Source organism: Anabrus simplex, chromosome 4, assembly GCF_040414725.1.
Source record: "Anabrus simplex isolate iqAnaSimp1 chromosome 4, ASM4041472v1, whole genome shotgun sequence".
In the NCBI taxonomy this organism is placed as follows: domain Eukaryota; kingdom Metazoa; phylum Arthropoda; class Insecta; order Orthoptera; family Tettigoniidae; genus Anabrus; species Anabrus simplex.
The window spans coordinates 219,415,080-219,435,195 of NC_090268.1; the positions used below are offsets into that span (position 1 = coordinate 219,415,080).

General features: G+C 40.3%; 1 protein-coding gene across 2 annotated transcripts in view; it reads right to left on the minus strand.

The window, feature by feature from the left end:
• The window catches only part of LOC136871785 (venom dipeptidyl peptidase 4), a 174,961-nt gene extending 160,107 nt beyond the window's left edge, over nucleotides 1–14,854 (minus strand). Inside the window, exon 1 of one of the 2 annotated variants that reach the window (XM_067145369.2) lies at nucleotides 14,825–14,854. In XM_067145369.2, coding sequence (XP_067001470.2) covers nucleotides 14,825–14,836 — 12 coding nt within the window. In that variant the 5' untranslated portion in view covers nucleotides 14,837–14,854. The remainder of the gene's footprint in view (nucleotides 1–14,824) is intronic. The other variant, XM_067145370.2, reaches the window with a different exon arrangement.
• Nucleotides 14,855–20,116: the final 5,262 nt, after the last annotated feature.

The following is a 20,116-nucleotide window of genomic DNA, read 5'->3' on the forward strand; positions in this document are numbered from 1 at the left end:
AAGCTTACGAACAATCTATTCTACCCATCAATAATAATATAATAATTTATTGGTAAGCTATTTTTTCTGATATTTCTCCAGTGACAGTACATGCCTGGTTTGTTTAATGAAAGCCAAATTATCAACGACCTTGCTTATACAATCACCGTCTCGAGTAAAAATTACACAATAATGTACGAAATATACTAACATTTATGTTGAGTAACCGTGTGAGTAATACTGAGAGTGAGTTTTTTTTACAGTATGTTAGTTTAGCATTATTTTCTAGCGTGGAGAACAGTAAAAAAGAAAAGGGATATACAAGGCTGGGGCGGTCACCTGCCTTACCAACGTACTGCAGGAATGAACCATAATGGCGGGCGAGCATACCTAGTCTTTAGAGAGCCCTAGAGTGGTGCAAGTGTATAACCTCGACACTAGAGTTAGCTCTACGCCTCGCCGCCCTTTGTTACCTGTGGAGTGGTGCAAGTGTATAACCTCGACACTAGAGTTAGCTCTACGCCTCGCCGCCCTTTGTTACCTGTGGAGTGGTGCAAGTGTATAACCTCGACACTAGAGTTAGCTCTACGCCTCGCCGCCCTTGTTACCTGTGGAGTGGTGAAAGTGTATAACCTCGACACTAGAGTTAGCTCTACGCCTGGCCGCCTTTGTTACCTGCGGAGTGGTGAAAGTGTATAACCTCGACACTAGAGTTAGCTCTACGCCTGGCCGCCCTTGTTACCTGTGGAGTGGTGGAAGTGTATATCATCCACACTAGAGTTAGCTCCACGCCTTTGTTAACCTGTGGAGTGGTGGAAGTGTATAACCTCGTCACTAGAGTTAGCTCTACGCCTTTATTAACCTGTGGAGTGGTGGAAGTGTATATCCTCGACACTAGAGTTAGCTCTACACCTTTGTTACCTGTGGAGTGGTGGAAGTGTATATCCTCGACACTAGAGTTAGCTCTACACCTTTGTTACCTGTGGAGTGGTGGAAGTGTATATCCTCGACACTAGAGTTAGCTCTACACCTTTGTTACCTGTGGAGTGGTGGAAGTGTATATCCTCGACACTAGAGTTAGCTCTACACTTTTGTTACCTGTGGAGTGGTGGAAGTGTATATCCTCGACACTAGAGGTAGCTCTACTCCTTTGTTATCTGTGGAGTGGTGGAAGTATATATCCTCGACACTTGAGATAGCCCTACGCCTTTCTTAACCTGTGGAGTGGTGGAAGTGTATAATCTCGGCACTAGAGTTAGCTCTACGCCTGGCCGCCTTTGTTAACCTGTGAAGTAGTGGAAGTGTATAACCTCGACACTAGAGTTAGCTCTACGCCTGGCCGCCTTTGTTACCTGTGAATTGGTGGAGGTGTATAACTTCATCACTAGACTTAGCTCTATGCCTGGCCGCCTTTGTTAACCTGTGGAGTGATGGAAGTGTATAACCTCGACACTAGAGTTAGCTCTACGCCTGGCCGCCTTTGTTAACCTGTGGAGTGGTGGAAGTGTATAACCTCGGCACTAGAGTTAGCTCTACGCCTGGCCGCCTTTGTTAACATGTGGAGTGGTGCAAGTGTATAATTTCGACACTAGAGTTATCCCTACGCCTTTGTTAACGTGTGGAGTGGTGGAAGTGTATAACCTCGGCACTACAGTTAGCTCTACGCCTGACCGCCTTTGTTACCTGTGAATTTGTGGAGGTGTATAACTTCATCACTAGAGTCAGCACTACGCCTCACTGCCTTCGTTAACCTGTGGAGTGGTGGAAGTGTTGAATATGTCTGTATGTAGTACTGCATGATTGGAAATTTAGTTTGTATAGAATTCCGAATTTTTTGTCCGTTTATAATACCGAATACTTCATTCCTATCGTTGTAAGTTAAGATGGCAGCTAACTAATTTAAGTCTATTAACAATTATGCAACTTGCTTGAAGCCATCAAGGAATATTAATTTGTTTGAACCTATCACAATAGAATCAATCAATCAATCAATCAATCAATCAATCAATCAATCAATCAATCAATCAATCAATCAATCAATCAATCAATCAATCAATCAATCAATCAATCAATCAATCAATCACTACTGATCTGCATTTAAGGCAGTCGCCCAGGTGGCTGATTCCCTATCTGTTGTTTCCTAGCATTTTCTTAAATGATTTCAAAGGAGTTGGAAATTTATTGAACATCTCCCTTGGTAAGTTATTCCAATCCCTAACTCCCCTTCCTATAGACGAATATTTGCCCCAATTTGTCGTCTTGAATTCCAACTTTATCTTCATATTGTGATCTCTCCTACTTTTAAAGACACCACTCAAACTTATTCGTCTACTAATGTCATTCCATGCCATCTCTTCGCTGACAGCTCGGAACATACCACTTAGTTGAAACTCACAACGTGACTTTTAACGCCGTTTATTATCATGCCATTGCCTGCTGTCCATCTCACAACATTTTGTAGTTGCTCACAATCTTGTAACTTATGTATTACTCTACACAGAATAACATCATCTGCAAAAAGCCTTATCCCTGATATCTGCTATATCTTGCTGGAATATTACAAGTTGAGCTTGAGTGAAATAACCTTTCCTATACCTGAACTGCCTTCTATCGAAACAAACATGTCTAATATAATCAGAAAGAATGTTTTCCCAAAGCTTGCATGCAACGCATGTCAAAACTTACTGGCCTGTAGTTTTCAGCTTTGTGTCTATCGTACACAGGGGCTACTATAGCAACTCTCCATTAATTTGGCACAGCTCCTTCATGCAAACAATAACCAAATTAGTACGTTAGATATGCTAATATATCCCAGCACATTGTCTAGTGAAAAATGTAAGGGTATGTTTAGGTACTTAAAGGCAGAAACAGGTTCCAAGAAGGACATTCCAGGAATCATTAATGAACAGGGGGAATTTGTATGTGAGGATTTTCAAAAGGCAGAAGTATTCAGTCAGCAGTATGTCAAAATGAAATGAAATGAAATTGTGTATGGCTTTTAGTGCCGGGAGTCTCCGAGGAGTCTCCCAGAAATCTTATCAATTCCAGCCGATTTTCTAGTTTTCAAATTTGTATCTTATTGTAAATATCATTCTTGTCATATGTAAACTTTAATAATTCTTTAGCATTAGTCACCCCCTTTATCTGGACATTATCCTTGTAACCAGCAATCTTTACATACTGCTGTCCGGCTCCATGGCTAAATGGTTAGCGTGCTGGCCTTTGGCCACAGGGATTCCGGGTTCGATTCCCGGCAGGCTCGGGAATTTTAACCTTAATTGGTTAATTTCGCCGACACGGGGGCTGGTTGTATGTGTTGTCTTCATCTTCATTTCATCCTCATCATGACGCGCAGGTCGCGTACGGGAGTCAAATCAAAAGGCCTGCATCTGGCGAGCCGAACTTGTCCTCGGAGACTTCCGGCACTAAAAGCCATACACAATTTCATTTCATTTCATTTTTACATACTGCTGACTGAATACTTCTGCCCTTTGAAAATCCTCACATACAAATTCCCCCTGTTCATTAATGATTCCTGGAATGTCCTTCTTGGAACCTGTTTCTGCCTTTAAGTACCTAAACATACCCTTACATTTATCACTAGAATTTGTATGATTGCCAATTTTGCTTGCCATCATGTTATCCTTAGCTGACTAATTTGCTAGATTCAGTTTCCTAGTAAGTTCCTTCAATTTCTCCTTACTTCCACAGCTATTTCTGACTCTATTTCTTTCCAACCTGCACCTCCTTCTTTGTCTCTTTATTTCTCTATTATAATAAGGTGGGTATTTACCATTCCTCTCCACCTTAAAAGGTACAAACCTATTTTCACAATCTCAACAATTGCTTTAAACCTATCCCAGAGTCTGTTTACATTTTTATTTACCGTTTTTCAACGATCCTCGGCACTAGAGTTAGCTCTACGCCTGGCCGCCTTTGTTAACCTGTGGAGTGGTGGAAGAGTACGAGTATAACCTCGGCACTAAAGTGGTTAGCTCTACGCCTGGCGACTTTTGTTAACCTATGGAGTGGTGGAAGTGTATAACCTCGGCACTAGAGTGGTTAGCTCTACGGCTGGCCTCCTTTGTTAACCTGTGGAGTGGTGGAAGTGTATAACCTCGGCACTAGAGTGGTTAGTTCTACGCCTGGCCTCCTTTGTTAACCTGTGGAGTAGCAGAAGTGTATTACCTCGGCACTAGAGTGGTTAGCTCTACGCCTGGCCTCCTTTGTTAACCTGTGGAGTAGCAGAAGTGTATAACCTCGGCACTAGAGTGGTTAGCTCTACGCCTGGCGACTTTGTTAACCTATGGAGTGGTGGAAGAGTATAGCCTCGGCACTAGAGTGGTTAAGCTCTACGCCTGGCCTCCTTTGTTAACCTGTGGAGTAGCAGAAGTGTATAACCTCGGCACTAGAGTGGTTAGCTCTACGCCTGGCCTCCTTTGTTAACCTGTGGAGTAGCAGAAGTGTATAACCTCGGCACTAGAGTGGTTAGCTCTACGTCTGGCCTCCTTTGTTAACCTGTGTAGTAGCAGAAGTGTATAACCTCGGAACTAGAGTAGTTAGCTCTACGCCTGGCCTCCTTTGTTAACCTGTGGAGTAGCAGAAGTGTATAACCTCGGCACTAGAGTGGTTAGCTCTACGCCTGGCGACTTTGTTAACCTATGGAGTGGTGGAAGAGTATAGCCTCGGCACTAGAGTGGTTAAGCTCTACGCCTGGCCTCCTTTGTTAACCTGTGGAGTAGCAGAAGTGTATAACCTCGGCACTAGAGTGGTTAGCTCTACGCCTGGCGACTTTGTTAACCTATGGAGTGGTGGAAGAGTATAGCCTCGGCACTAGAGTGGTTAAGCTCTACGCCTGGCCTCCTTTGTTAACCTGTGGAGTAGCAGAAGTGTATAACCTCGGCACTAGAGTGGTTAGCTCTACGCCTGGCCTCCTTTGTTAACCTGTGGAGTAGCAGAAGTGTATAACCTCGGCACTAGAGTGGTTAGCTCTACGTCTGGCCTCCTTTGTTAACCTGTGTAGTAGCAGAAGTGTATAACCTCGGAACTAGAGTAGTTAGCTCTACGCCTGGCCTCCTTTGTTAACCTGTGGAGTAGCAGAAGTGTATAACCTCGGCACTAGAGTGGTTAAGCTCTACGCCTGGCTGACTTTGTTAACCTGTGGAGTAGCAAAAGTGTATAACCTCGGCACTAGAGTGGTTAGCTCTACGGCTGGCCTCCTTTGTTAACCTGCTACTTATTTTTGTTGTAGGTCCACGTGCATCTCCGAAAATGAAAATCTCGTTTCTTCCTCCTGAAGGGGAATCCAACCGATGTTCTTCCGAGTTAACCGAGCACGCCTTTACCACATTGGCCAGGCAGCCAGGGCAGGTATAGGCCTACAGAAGTTTCTTATCAGTATACCTAAGTTGAGACTGGGAACGTATTCTCAGTCGGCAGCGTCTGGCCCGCACTAGTCGTTATGAGGATTGTCAGTCGGTTTCTTTCCTCCACACACAAGGGGCGCGAGTCGTTTAAAAGGCAAGTGAGTGCTGTTAAGAGCATGGTTGTCGTATTTTGCGTCGATTATTTAAACATGTTAGCATTTAATTTATTCTTAAGAAAAAATAAAAATTAAAACCCTGATCATGAACCACAGCACAAACCAATATCGCAGAATATTTTGTTCGGTGTTCGCAGATGTTAGAAGAAAGAAAGAAAAGAAAGAACGAAAGAACTTGCATATAAACTCGACAAAGAACTTTCAAATAACCGTAAATGATCGTCATGAGCTATTTATGCATACATATAGCAAGTCTCCCAAAATACTAAACTTGCATTGATATGAAAGTAGGCCTATTTATTATTACTTTTATGCTGCTAATATCAGTGTCTCCCTTTCGGTAAAGAAAGTAAAAGTACAATCACGAACTAGGTACTGGAATAATAATAATAATAATAATAATAATAATAATAATAATAATAATAATAATAATAATAATAATAATTGTACCAGGGGTACATCTCCTCCGTCCCGTTGACCTGCGCGCCTTCTAGAAGGCCAACTGTGTTAGGAATCTTGAGCTAATGTAAGACAAGATACTTGGACCTTCAACCATTAGATGTCTCTACCATCTGCAAATGTGCCCCCTGTGGCTGGATTAAGGACAATTAATTCTTAAGGGAAATTCAATGTTTTGAAGGTGACAAACCTAAAGTTTTTAGTAGATTATATTTTTTTTTCCTGTGTCAAAGTTATCACAACTTCTACGGCTTCCTTCTTCCTTAGTTATTAACCAGTCAGGAGTTTTGTGTATACTTATTTTCTTTAGCCAATTAAAATTGGGGTGTGTACAGGCATCCTGCCTATCTGAAAAGAGTTCTGGAACTTTCCCCGCGGTAATGCTATAAAAACTGGGCTCTTTAGGGCCGTATTGCCATCTTCATCGCTCCAGTCTATTGTGTGTGCGGCGTAATTAGGAGGCAAGGGCTGCAGGCCGGCATTGGGAAGGCCCAGCAACTCAAGGTAATAGTAGACATCTCTTAACATGTGATAGATCCAGGCAGATAATTTGAGGGGAAGGTTTCAAGCTCCTTTTCTTAATTTAAAGTTCTAAAGTCACAGTTTAAATGTAAGATTTCGGCAAGTCTGAGGACTCAGTTCAAATCCCTGCTGGGAAACGTTTAAATTGAGGGAACTGATGGAATATTAAATATCGCATTCAGCTTGTTTGTACTTGATGCAAGGCTTAATCGGGACCGGGGGTATCTGTTGCGCCATCTGTAAGAACGAGGTAGTTGCTAATAAAAGAACATCTTAGCTTATCTCAAGTTACGTTTTGGCTGTAATTGCTATACACGAAGTAAATATGTATATGATGTAACGTAGATTAATTTTGTAAGTGTTAGGCTATATAAAGTGTTCTATATTACTTCTGTCGCCGAATAACAACAGGTTAGGGGCCCAGAGTACTCTGAATGAAGTTATTGATAGATATAATACGGAATCATATTTATTAACCTACATTCTTAGAAGATAGTGGAAGTTTATGTGACATGTGCAACATGATGCAAGAAAGTACAATACAGAAGATTCCGCTACTAAATGGCGGAAATTACGTTTTCAGGAAAACAAAACTGCGAGCAATATTATTACGGGATAACTTGTGGTTTATTGTGATTCAGCCAAATCCGGAAACGGCAGATGATGAATGGAAAAGAAGAAATAACAAGGCTGTGGCATTCATAACCTTGAATGTCGAAGATAATCTGCTGATTCACTTCTTATATCTCGATAATGCTTACGATATATGGGAATCATTGAAGAAAAAGTACGGACGCTCTACATTTGGCAGTCGTTTATATCTACGTAGTAAACTGTACAGTATCCACTATCGAAGCGGGCCGATGTCTGATCATATCGAAGCAATTATGCAGATTGTAAGTTTACTTCGGGGACCCAAGAAACCTCTCGAAGATGAGGAAGTGGTCGCAATTTTACTCGTAAGTTTACCAGAATCATACCCAGGGCTCGTCACAGCACTGAAGGGTAGGGATGAAGCCGATGTAACAGTGGATTACGTAATTGGTAAAATGTTAGACGAATACCAGAGGCGTGTCGAGTCAATGGACCCGAGTAAAGATAATGCGGGGATGGGGTTGCAGCTATAAACTTCGACATCACAGAAAGGTGGATCAGGTCAGCAAAATAACCATTAATATGGAAAGAGCTTTAAAAGTAACAAAAAGGAAACACGGCCGTGTCAATTTTGTAAGAAGCCAGAACATCTGAAAGAAAATTGTTTCCATTACAAAGGTGAAATGGACAAGAAGAAAAATACGGAATCGGAAGTCTTCAATAAAGGAAGCACAGGAAACAAGAAACTCCCATGTGACGTTCAAAGTTGGAGGAACTACTCGTACACAGGGGGTGAGTAACGAAGATTGGTGCATAGATTCTGGTGCGTCAAACCAAATGATACAAACAGAGATTATTTTTAAGTGCTGCGCAAAACAGTCGTAATAGTTTTCCTAGCAGATGGATCGTCGATAACGGCTGAAGGTGTTGGTGATTGTTGACTAAGATGTTCATTACCGAACAGGTAATGTTGAAAGCTGTACTGTACGTTCCACAACTCAACGATAGTTTGTTGTCAGTACAACGGATAATTCAACAAGGTTATCGTGTTACATTTTAAACAACACGCGTACCATTTATCAAGATGAACGAATTATCGCACGAGCAGAAAATAATGGCAATTTGTTCAGATTAAAAACGAGCGAAGAGTCAGTACGAACTGCAAATGCGACAGCAAGTCTTCACCAATGGCATCGTCGTCTAAGACAAAAACGTTTAGCAGGCATTAAACGTTTAATCAAAGAAGGGCTTGCCACCGGAATTAAAGCTGTGGAAGATACGAACGACATCATTTGTGGAGAATGCATAAGAGAGAAACTAGCCCAAAAGAAATTCTCGAAGAGTAGCAGCAGTAAGAAGGAGCCACTGAAGCTAATTCATTCTGACGTATGTGGACCAATGCGAACGGCAACTCCCAGTGGCAACAGGTATCTACGTACTTAAATTGAAGATTATTCTCTTTTCACAGTTGTGAGATTAATGAAAAGCAAGCTGGAAGTGGCAGGGGCTGTGATTGAATATATTGCAGCAATGACCATACGATTTGGCAGAAAACCTAAAGCTCTACGCACTGTAACGATGGTAAATATGTATCACATAAACTGGAAAACTATTACGAAAAGAAGGAATTCAACATCGATTTACGGTGCCCTACACGCCGCAACAAAACATGGTGGCGGAGCGGAAAAGTCGCACTTTGACAGAGGCAGCAAAGTGCAAATTACTGGATGTTGCATTAGACAATCGATTCTGGGGGAAGCAGTTTTAACTGCAGCATATTTTCAAAATTCTGTAACCAGTCGTGTGATAGAGAAAACACATTTAGAATTGTTTACTGGACAGAAACCATATTTTAGGCATATCAGGTTGTTTGGATCGAAGGTGTTCTCTTCGATACCAAAACAGAAACGTCAGAAGCGGGATGACAAAGCAGAAGAAGGCATTCTGCTCGGTTAGGACGGAAATAGCAAAGGCTATAGGATCCTGAAACCGAAGACAGATCAGATTTGGATCAGCAGAACGGTCCTAATTATAGAAGAGGAAATCAAGGAGGGAGAACCTCAGACGATGTCGGAACGAGAAGGGGTAGCGGGTAGAAATGAAAATGAATTGAAGCAGAATGACATTCGTACAGTCGAAAAAGTAGATTATGAGATGACCGACACACAAAACGATCAAGAAACTAGTGAAACTGATTATCAACCTCACGTAAATTCAGCCGAAGATGAAGACGTATTGCCAGAAAGGAGGACTTCACACCTCATAAACAAAGGTGTACCAGCCAAGAGATTGACAGGTTCTGGAAAGGAAGTCGGCCGTGGTTTATCACAAAGGTACCTATCCGGTATTTGCCTGGTGTTAAACATGGGACACCATGAAAATCACTTTCAAATTGGGCGAGGCAGGACTCAAACCTACGCTCTCCCGAATGCACACGACTACAGTCGCGCTGGAGCTCTGCGGAGATAAGTGCGTGTAAAATAAAACATAAATAATAGTGTTGCTGCCATCTCAGTACGATATGCTCTGAACATTCGCTTTTCTAGAAGGATCTCTTCCGGTGTTTTGTATTATGTTTATTTCTCAACTCATAGAGTAGTATGAACTGTACACTAAAACCAATGACAATTATAGCTTTCGTTATGTTCCTTTCAAGGCAAAGTACTTATTTTATTCGTTTTAATCACATCAACCCTTTCTGTCCTGTCATGTGTTCGCCTATCATACACACTTTGCAAACCCATCACATGTGTACGAGGTGCTTACATGCCTGGTACCCATTCTGTGGCTGAACTCACTCCCAGGAAACTGCTTGCGCCTCAATATGTCCTTGCTCGACTTCACGCCGTCTGATGCGGCATACAAAACAGCGCATGCTGTTCTTACTTATATCTCAAAAAGTAATTGTCCGATTTTGAAAATACTTACATATTTGAACTTGTACGCAGATGAACTTTTAAATCAGCTGTATAAATTTGTGCCGTTCCATTTAAAAATATGGAGTTAGTATCAATATCTCGATTGTTAATCACCCCCATGAGACTAAATAGCACGTTATTTTACAAGGCCCTGCGTACCATTTACGAATATGAAAACAGAATACTGATATCTTTAATGGTTTAGAAGTTATTTGTATGTAACATGTTAGGTGAATAACCCTGTATAACGTAGGTTAATAAATTTAAGGAGGCCGATGATCTCGATGTTAGGCCCCTTTAAACAACAAGCATCATCATCATCAATAAATTTAAGTTATAGGCTATATAAAGTGTTCTATATTATTTCTGTCACTGAATAACAACAGGAACAAGGAGTGTTCATCCTCTGTTGATTCCCACTCAACTTGGTACGGGGTGACTAAAATTTGCTGAACCTCTAAATTCTTCACACCGCTTTGATACTTAATATTTCGCATTTAGTCACCCCTCTGTAGTATAGACTTATCTCTGCAACTTCGGGCCATAAGCCCATTAAGGGTTTTAAGTGTTGTTCTAAATGGAGTGCAATTGTTTCGCCTCCTAGCCTTTTGTCCATGGCCGTTCCTGTTAAACCTTTTATTTTTAATTTAAGGTCATATAGAATGGGCACTCATTGCCCATGTTTATTTGGCAATAGTTTATAGACGAGTGTGTAACAGACTCTTGAGCAGAAGTGACTGTTAACACAGTATTTTGAAATTTACAGCATAATTTTGTAGGAAGGTTGTGCCTCTTAGAGGCTGGACTACAGTAACCTTTTGGAGCTCATTCTCCTGGAATGTAAATGAGTGGAGCAAACTTGCTCTTGTCAAAGTATACCTATTTAGAACTATGTTGCTCATCCCTTGTAAATTATCACATGGATAATTCTCTCTAATTTTGTACCTGATATTTGACCTTAAGTCATTGTTGTTGTGGGAGCTGACGAGCTCATCATTATATTGTTGTTGTTCATTCAGATTGTCTATAAAATTTTAAAATAAAGTAAAATGAAGGAAAGAAATAAAATTTCATGATTTGGTGCTTTAACTTAGTCTGGTCATTTCCCTGTCCACCCATTCACCCCAGCACCTCCTTACACTTCTGCGTTCTACGAAATCCCCGGAATAATAATAATAATAATAATAATAATACGTCCTTTTTTAACTAATACACCTTGGACCAAAGGCCAACACACTAACCATTTAGCCATGGAACCGATAATAATAATAATAATAATAAGAAGAAGAAGAATAAAAACGTCGGGATGTAGAGTTCGGGCATAAAAAGCTACCAAACTCAGCTATTTTGAAAATAAAATGTATTATTTTCGTCGCCCTCGTCATTTTCTGCTAGGTGAATCACGAATCTATCTTGCTTGCTATGCGTGTCGTGTTTATCTTGTATCTTAATGGTGTGTCGAACACAAGAAGACCAGCTCTCAGCTCCTTCACGCAGAAGTTGACACACACTAGCACTCAAACTTGGCGTAACATTATTTTTCCTAACATGCGCCTTCAGTTGAACCCAGATCATTTCTGTGGGGGTTTGAAATACAGTGATATGGAGGGAGTCGCAACACTTCGTCTCCTCTACAGCGTACCTTTTATTGATATGGACTGATTAGATTTCCCGCAACATAACTGCCTTGTCGGGTATATGTTTTGGCATGGGAATGTTATTGTACTCAGTAAACTACTGTTCATGGAAGGATATTAGGTACAAGGGCTCAGCGGATTTTTTTAGATAACCCCTCCCCCGATGGAATTTTTCCAAAAGAAAATTTCTAGAAACTGACAATAAACAATAAACTAAAGAAACATTCAGATACATAACTGTAGAACGAACAGATCTGTTGAACCTATTTTCTAAGAAGCCTCGAAAACTGGATTTAGATTGCAAACTGAACATGCCATTCGCTGTAAAATTGTTGACCTTGATAGAATTCTTCCTGTTCTCTGTTTTAATACAAGATTTTGTAGTGTACTGCAATCTGAATATCAACATAGTTCACTTGTATCAGTGTCCTTATAATGGCAACAGATGCATGGGAGCACCACACAAGCACCTTTATTACGTTCTATCAACATTTTGTAACTATAATCCCCGCCCCCACCACCATCAACCAATCCTCACTGATTAGGTGCATGTGTCTTACGACGTTTATGCCCACTCCACCTTCGAATCATGAAATAATTAAGCAACTTCAAGGAGGAAGAAAAGAGGTCTGAAAGTTCGACAAATGAAGAGATCGCTCTAATACCACCGAGGTCGGGAGAAAAAAAGTTGGCGAAGAGAGGTCACACAAGTAAGTGGCGGGACTCAGCTCGGGGCCTGTGGTCGTCACACCATGTTAGAAAGTATTTGACTATAAATAAAAACGGGAGACTGCAAAGCTGAATGCTAAAAATGAAATGAGAAATCTATAAAGATAGTGAACCTGCACAATATAAACATAATACGATGACGATCATCATGGGAACAGCCTCTGCGCTCATTCCTTAGGGAAGGCAAAAGAAAGCTGAATTTCCTCGAAAATCGCTATAAGGTTAAGAAAACAGTATTGCTCTTATGACAACAGGGTTGCCGTATATCGAACTGATCTGCTCAACCGCATCACGGGAAAACGACGACCCATATATTGGTGAAACCCAGCATTTCATTTCAAGATTAAAGGGGGGGGGGGGGAGAAACTAAGCTGAAAATTATTTTTAGGAACTCAAGGGGACTCTTTTTTTAGTGGGGGTTCATTTTGATTTTCACAGCAATACGGAAAAACGGCGCCACTTAAATTTGTGACACTCAATATTTAAGATCAAGTTAAAAGGGGATGATTATTATTTTTATTTCCTCAAGGGGACGGGGGGTTTAGTGAGGGCTCATTTTGATTTTTACAGCAATACGGGAAAACGATGGTAAAAAAAAAAAAAAAAACATGCGTTTAAGAAACAACATCTAGATAACAAAACCCAGCAGAGATAAATATCATAGCGAATTTCTGTAGCAGTACAAATGATGCCCTGACGTATCGCTGCACACCACAACATCAAAATATTTATTAACAACTGCTGTACCGGTACACTACAAGAATATTAGAACACACACTTAGATGACTTCTCTTCAACGCTGATAATCTGCCAGCGATTCACAGCATAACGGATTAGGCGTTACATGTACCAGAGCAACTCAGAAGGAAGGCAACAAAGCCGTTGTGCTTTCTCGCTGCGAATTTATTTGTGAAATAGAGAATGTTAAGTGGTTATTTTAATAACTCACGAGAAAAGAAGCCTCATCCTTTTTTTCCCTATTACTGTATAATATTAAGTACATTATAATATTCCTTAATCACGAGGAATTGACGGTGTCTAAGAGGGTTCGTGTTCACTCCTTGCAGGTCCATAAGAGTAATACTGTTTCTTAACATGGAATGATCTATAGAGTTACGAAGTTTCTTGTAGAAAGTTTAATTTCAAGGCAACACAAATAGAGCCAACCGTTCACCCGTTATTTTAGTAGATGTACGCAACATTTCTGACGTACCCCTGTAAAAATCTCCCCTATAGTTCGAAACGGTGAAATATATCAAAATCAAAAGTATCTGTCGTGTGAGTCGGCATTTAAAGCTGTATGCTTAGTAAATTACAGCTCAATCTGTCAAGCCTATCCGGAACAAAGTTTATTAATACAAGGCGGTACCCAGGGGGGAGATCAGGGGGGTTCAAACACCCTCCGAAATTTAAATAGCATATACGGGTTTTGAAATAGTTTCCAATAAATTATACACAATATAAAAACAATTTGCAAAATAAAAAATTCAATTTAACCTATAAAATCTGTGCTATCTTTAAATATATCTCTATAAATATATTCGTAGTTAACAAATTTACTGAAAATATAAATGGAAATTTTAATGTTGGTAAGATATACGGATTGTTTGTTTTTTATGTTCTTAATACATTTAGCCCCACAAAAATCAATTTCAATAAACATATAGAAATATTTTCATGTTATCGAGCCACTACAAGATTTAAACATATGAATCAAACCTCTAAATATTTTTAATACGTACAGTGAAACATACTGTTAGCCCCATTTTTAAACAAATGGCAGAAATCTTTGTGTCGCACTTGAACGCATGTGTTCTGCCCACCAGACCGCCCACTTCACGCGCTGAGTTGTAAAAGGTGCTGCTCTACAACTATTCCAAACTTTTCTTTCTCTAAAATCTATTTGAAAGTTTCTTGATAGTTTCTTCAGAAGTCTCCACACAAAAAATCCTAACCCCCTCTGAAAAAACTTCCTGTGTACGGCCTTGTTTAGATATATTATTTATCTTGAACTTACGACACAACGATTCTGAGTAAATAATCCCTGTATTTACTGGTACTGCAAGCGTTACCTATCCGTATTATACGTCTATGAATGTAAAGCATAATAAACACAAAAATACAAAACTGGGAGTTATTATTGAGTTACTGAACACTCTAACGTCACTGAACGTTGGGTTGGTAATTTACTTGTGTCTGACGTTGCTTTCAATCCCTCATAAAAGGCAACACTGATGGGATGAATTTTCGTAAACTTTTGAGTTCCTTCGGTTTCTTAGCATTCATAGTGCGGCCTGTAGGCTAAAGAAAAATAATAATCAGTTCCCTTTCGTTCGATATTTCGCTTTGGAATGTGAAATAGGGTAAAAATACCGCACAAGATATGTCCTCATTTAGTTCAATTTTGAATAAGATAAGCTTCTTATAAGAATGTGTGTACTCACGTGCTGCCCCATCCGTACGTCTTGTAGCTGTGTACTTCACCGCAGCGGGTGTTAATGACGGCAACAAGATGTAATTATCGCAATTAGTATGGGTCAGAGGTCTGCCGCCTACACAAGGCCAACGTCATCGTATTCTCAGTTTCCACTTCATTATTCTAATTGATATATTAATTATATTAGGAAGAACAGTTGACTGGTAAGGAAGTACGTAAGAAAGTCGACATGTGTCAAGACAGTTCACAGTGTTCCGGATTAGAGATTTTAATCGCATCTCGCTAACTGGGAGGCTGTCTTGGTGCTAGGCTAAATTCATGCAGCTAATTACCAGGAATAAGAAGATTCCCTGTTAAATGTGTCAAAAAAGAGGACGAAAGGCTTTCAACTTGGGAGCGTGGGCTGGCAACCACTGTTCCCTTAGCTGGAGTCATGTACCCGCACATTGCCTTGTCTTGTCAATATGTCAACAATTTTCTTGCAGTGGAATTCTTCGAGTCATTTCCATCATTATTTTTATCTGTTTCTTCTTGTCGATTATCTGAAGAAGATGAAATTACGAGTTGTATTTGGCAATACTGAAAAATGAAATGGCGTATGGATTTTAATGCCGGGAGTGTCCGAGGACATGTTCGGCTCGCCAGTTGCAGGTCTTTTGATTTGATGCCCGTAGGCGACCTGCACGTCGTGATGAGGATGAAATTATGATGAAGACGACACATACACCCAGCCCCAATGCCTGCGAAATTAACCAATTATAGTTAAAATTCCCGACCCTGCCGGGAATCGAAACCGGGACCCCTGTGACCAAAGACCAGCACGCTAACCATTTAGCCAGGGAGCCTGACTTTGGTAAGACTATTTACTGCTTAATAAGCAGCAGAGTGTCGACCTTCGGATCCCAAGACAGCGGGTTCAAACTCGGCCAAAGGCCGTCGTACGATGTCGTGCGATGTCAGCATGTAAAAGATCTCTGGTGACACATTTGGTGTTTACCTGACAACATTCATTAAAACTCAGTCGTAGACGCCCAAGTGAAATTCGGTTCACTCTGTCATTTAGTAGGCCTAGAGTTAAACGCAACAACGTATTGACGAGCACACAACCAGATGGCATCAAATTGAACACGGTAGCTGAGGCCATATTATTATTGTTACGGGGCTACCCGTGGACCAGCAGAGGTGAAAGAAGGTGCCGGGGTGAATGGGTCTAACTACAATGTCACGAATTAATTTAAAACTTTAACAAAGGTTATATTTCTTTAGAACTTCAAAAAATCAACAAATAACAATGTAACTGGTACCAGTAGCAATACACTAGTCTAGGAAAGACAAGATTGGTGGTATAAAAAGATCTTGGGCTTCAAGCCCTCACTTTACAATTTCTGAGCTCCAAGCCCAAATTTAAAAAAAAGAGCACAATTTTACACAAGGGCAGAAATCCCCTAATACATGGAGCACTAGCTCCGTAATTTACAATATCACGCCTCCTGGAGGCACTTTTACGACACTTGAAAAAGAGCTAACGTGCTCTCCGTTTTCCAAGCCTATTCAAGGCGATATCAGAACATGACAATCACTTGCCATCAAGGCACAACTTACAAATTTGAAACAGGGGTATCTAGTACCCAACCTATTGGGCCGTAGAGGAAAAGAACAGGTTAAGTAAATGGCCCGAAACACAAACTGAATAGAGGCGTGTACGTGTACTCCTAAATATTAATTCTTAGAACCTAAAGGGCACTAGGCCGATGAAATGTCGTATGGCTTTTAGTGCCGGGATATCCCAGGACGGGTTCGGCTTGCCAGATGCAGGTCTTTCTGTTTGACTCCCGTAGACGACCTGCGCGTCGTGATGAGGATGAAATGATGAACACAACACATACACCCAGCTCCCGTGCCATTGGAATTAACCAATGAAGGTTAAAATCCCCGACCCGGCCGGGAATCGAACCCGGGACCCTCTGAACCGAAGGCCAGTACGCTGACCGCTCAGCCAACGAGTCGGACACTAGACCGATGAAACAGGGGCTATTCCTAAACTGTGGAGGTGACTCGTATAAGAATAATTTAAGACTTTACGAAAAGGAAGAAAGCCAGTTACAAAACGTAGTCATCTCAAACCAATATGAAGGGGAGCTCGAGAGGGTACATCACTCTCTATCCCCGATTCACAGTTAAAGATTTTATGAAGATATTACATAAGCCGGCAGAAGTTACATGTTCAGAGAAGTAGGTTACATAGTGAAAGTTTCGGACCTCTCCCTCGGGTTAAACTGCAGAGCTAGCAAGAAATAAAGATGTTAATTGGCCATTACCTTGTCGCTGTACTGCTGCCTGATGAAAGAGGCGCCTCCCGCCTCCTGCTTGACACACACACTAAGTTAGATGACGATCAATTGGCCAAGAGACGTGAAAATCCGCAGTTTATAAACCCTCGGGGAAAGTTCGAGACCTTTTATGAATAAACCAGCCACACGCTCTCACTTTATTGGTGAGTTTAAAAGTTACACTTAAAATCGAGTAAGAAGCCTGTGATAGGCGGAAAATTAATTACAGAAATTCGTGATTGGCTAAATTCAAAACTGGCGGAAAGAAAAGATAAATATTGCCAACCCAAAAATAAGGAACATTTAGTTAAAAAAAACTTATGAATACCAAACTTCTTTAAATCAAAGTTCATCCACTTCGCACCAGGGTGCATGATCATAGTTTTTGTAGTGACATCTGTTGAAGAAAGTCCAAATTTCTTGATGAAGGGCAAACAAAACAAGTAGAAATTCACACAGTACTGGAAACTTCACAATACCAAAATTACGTCAAATTACTGTAGTGACATCTTCTGAGTAAAGGTTTAAGTAGGTCTAGTTTCAAGTTCACTGTTTCTCCTGTAGACGAGTTCTTTTAGGCGCAAGATTTAAATGCGCGGCGTTGGGGTGTACCTCCCGGTACAATTATTATTATTATTATTATTATTATTATTATTATTATTATTATTATTATTATTATTATTATTATTATTATTATTATTATTATTATTATTATTATTGTTATGGAGTTATCCGTGGAAGGTAGAGTTGAAAGAAGGTGCGGGCTGGAATGGGTCTAAATACAAAGCTGAGATATTAATTAAAATTGAATTAAAGGTTATATTTTCAAAAACTTAACAATTTTGACATAGAATTTGAACATACAACAAATAACAACAAGTTAACAAATCAGGTACAAGACCAGGAAAGCCAAGATTTAGAGATACTTTAACGATCTGGGCTTCGAGCCCCCCCTTTTACAATTCCTGAGCTCTCAGCTCACAACCACATATTACCAAAGGGCAGAAATCCCCTTATTGCATGGAGCACTTGCTCCCACCTTTTAACCTCAAGCCTCCCAGAGGCACTTTTCAAACACAAGAAAGAGCTGACCCGCTCTCAATTTTTCAAGCCTATTAAAGGCAATACCAGACTTTTACACTAAATTGCCATCAAGGACCGCTTACATCAAATGAAACTGGGGTATCTCGTACCCAACATACTGGGCCTCAATGGAAAAGAACAGATTAATTAAATGGTCCAAAATACCGAGATGAATGGAGGCGTTGCTTGCACTCCTACATGAAACCTTTTAAAACCTAAGGGGCACTAGGCCGATGACACAGGGGCTATTCCCAAACTAGGGAGGTGACTCGTATAAGAAAAATGTTAACACATTAAGAAGAGAAGAAAATCTGTTATGAAAACGTAGTCACCTCAAATCAAAAATGAAGGGGAGCTCGAGAGGGTAAAGCACTCTCTATCCCCGATTTACAGTTAAAGTAATAAGAAAATTTTACATAAGCCGGCACTAAGTTACATTTTTAGACAGGTAGGTTACATTGAAAAGGTTTCGGACCTTCCCCGAGGGTTAAACTGCTGAGCTAGCAAGAAATAAAGATGTTAAACGGCCAATACCTTGTTGAAGAACTGCTGCCCGAAGGAAGAGGCGCTACCCGCCTCCTGCTACACGTCCATACACTAAGCTAGAGGTTGAAGAAGTGGCGACGAGCCGTGAAAATCAGCAGTTTTTAAACCCTCGGGGAAAGTTCGAGACCTTTTATAAATAATTAAGACACACCCACTCAACTTTATTGGCTGGCTGAAAGTTACACATCAAAATTGGAGAAGAAGGACACGATTGGTCAAAAATTAATTACAGAAATTCTGGATTGGCTAAGTTCAAAACTGGCGGAAAGAAAAGATTTATATTGCCAACCCACAAATGAAAGAATGAAATTTAGTTATAGGAAAACTTATGAGTACAAAATATCTTCAAGAGAAGTTCCTTCACTTCGCACCAGGGTGCATGATCATAGTTTTTTAGTAGAGACATCTATATGAGAATGTCCACATTTCTTGATTAGTGAAAAACAAAACAAGTTGAACTCCACGCAGTATTGACAACTTTGTAATCACAGAATTTATGGTAGTGCCATCTTCTGAGAAAACTTATAAATTGATACAGTTGTTAAAGTTCAGAGTTTCTCCTGTAGAGGAGTACTTTACGGCGGAAAATTCAAATGTGCGGCGTAGAGGTGTTCCAGCCGGTACAATTATTATTATTATTATTATTATTATTATTATTATTATTATTATTATTATTATTATTATTTCGGTGTTTCCATGATCCTGAGAGGGAAAGAAGCGTGACGGGTGAATGGCTGGACAAAACATAAACCGGAGTTTAAATATTACTAACAAAATCTAAAGGATGTTATTGTTCTTTCATGTTGTTTGCTGTTTAAAGGGGCCTAACGTCTAGGTCATCGGGCCTATTGTTCTTTCTTTTCTTATTGCTGGAATAACTTGACACAACCAGCAGAAATTCAACAAGAGAAAAATATCACCAGAGGAACTTAGAAACTCACATATTTACAACAGGGGAGCTAGCAAGCTCTGAAAATTTACACTACGGGGCGGTGAAATCCCCATCTCGAATCATTCCTAGAATACAGACCAGTAAGTTTTATGAAATTTACAGTTTACAAACTTAGGCTAGCCTGTACATAACCGGGAGAAAAAAGTCAATACAGAATAGAGACAGAAGCCGTAGCTTCTAAAACAAGTTTACACAGGACGGATCTCGAAACCTGGATTACAGTTTACAGTTTATATCTTACAAAAGCCCGTAGTGCGACCTGGAGATTATATTAATATTAATTAATGTTAACCATTAACACTTCAGGTAGACAATATTTCGTGCTCTTAAGAGCTTGAGCAAATATTACTCTCACTCCCCTTCGAAAAAAGGATCGAAAGATCCAGAA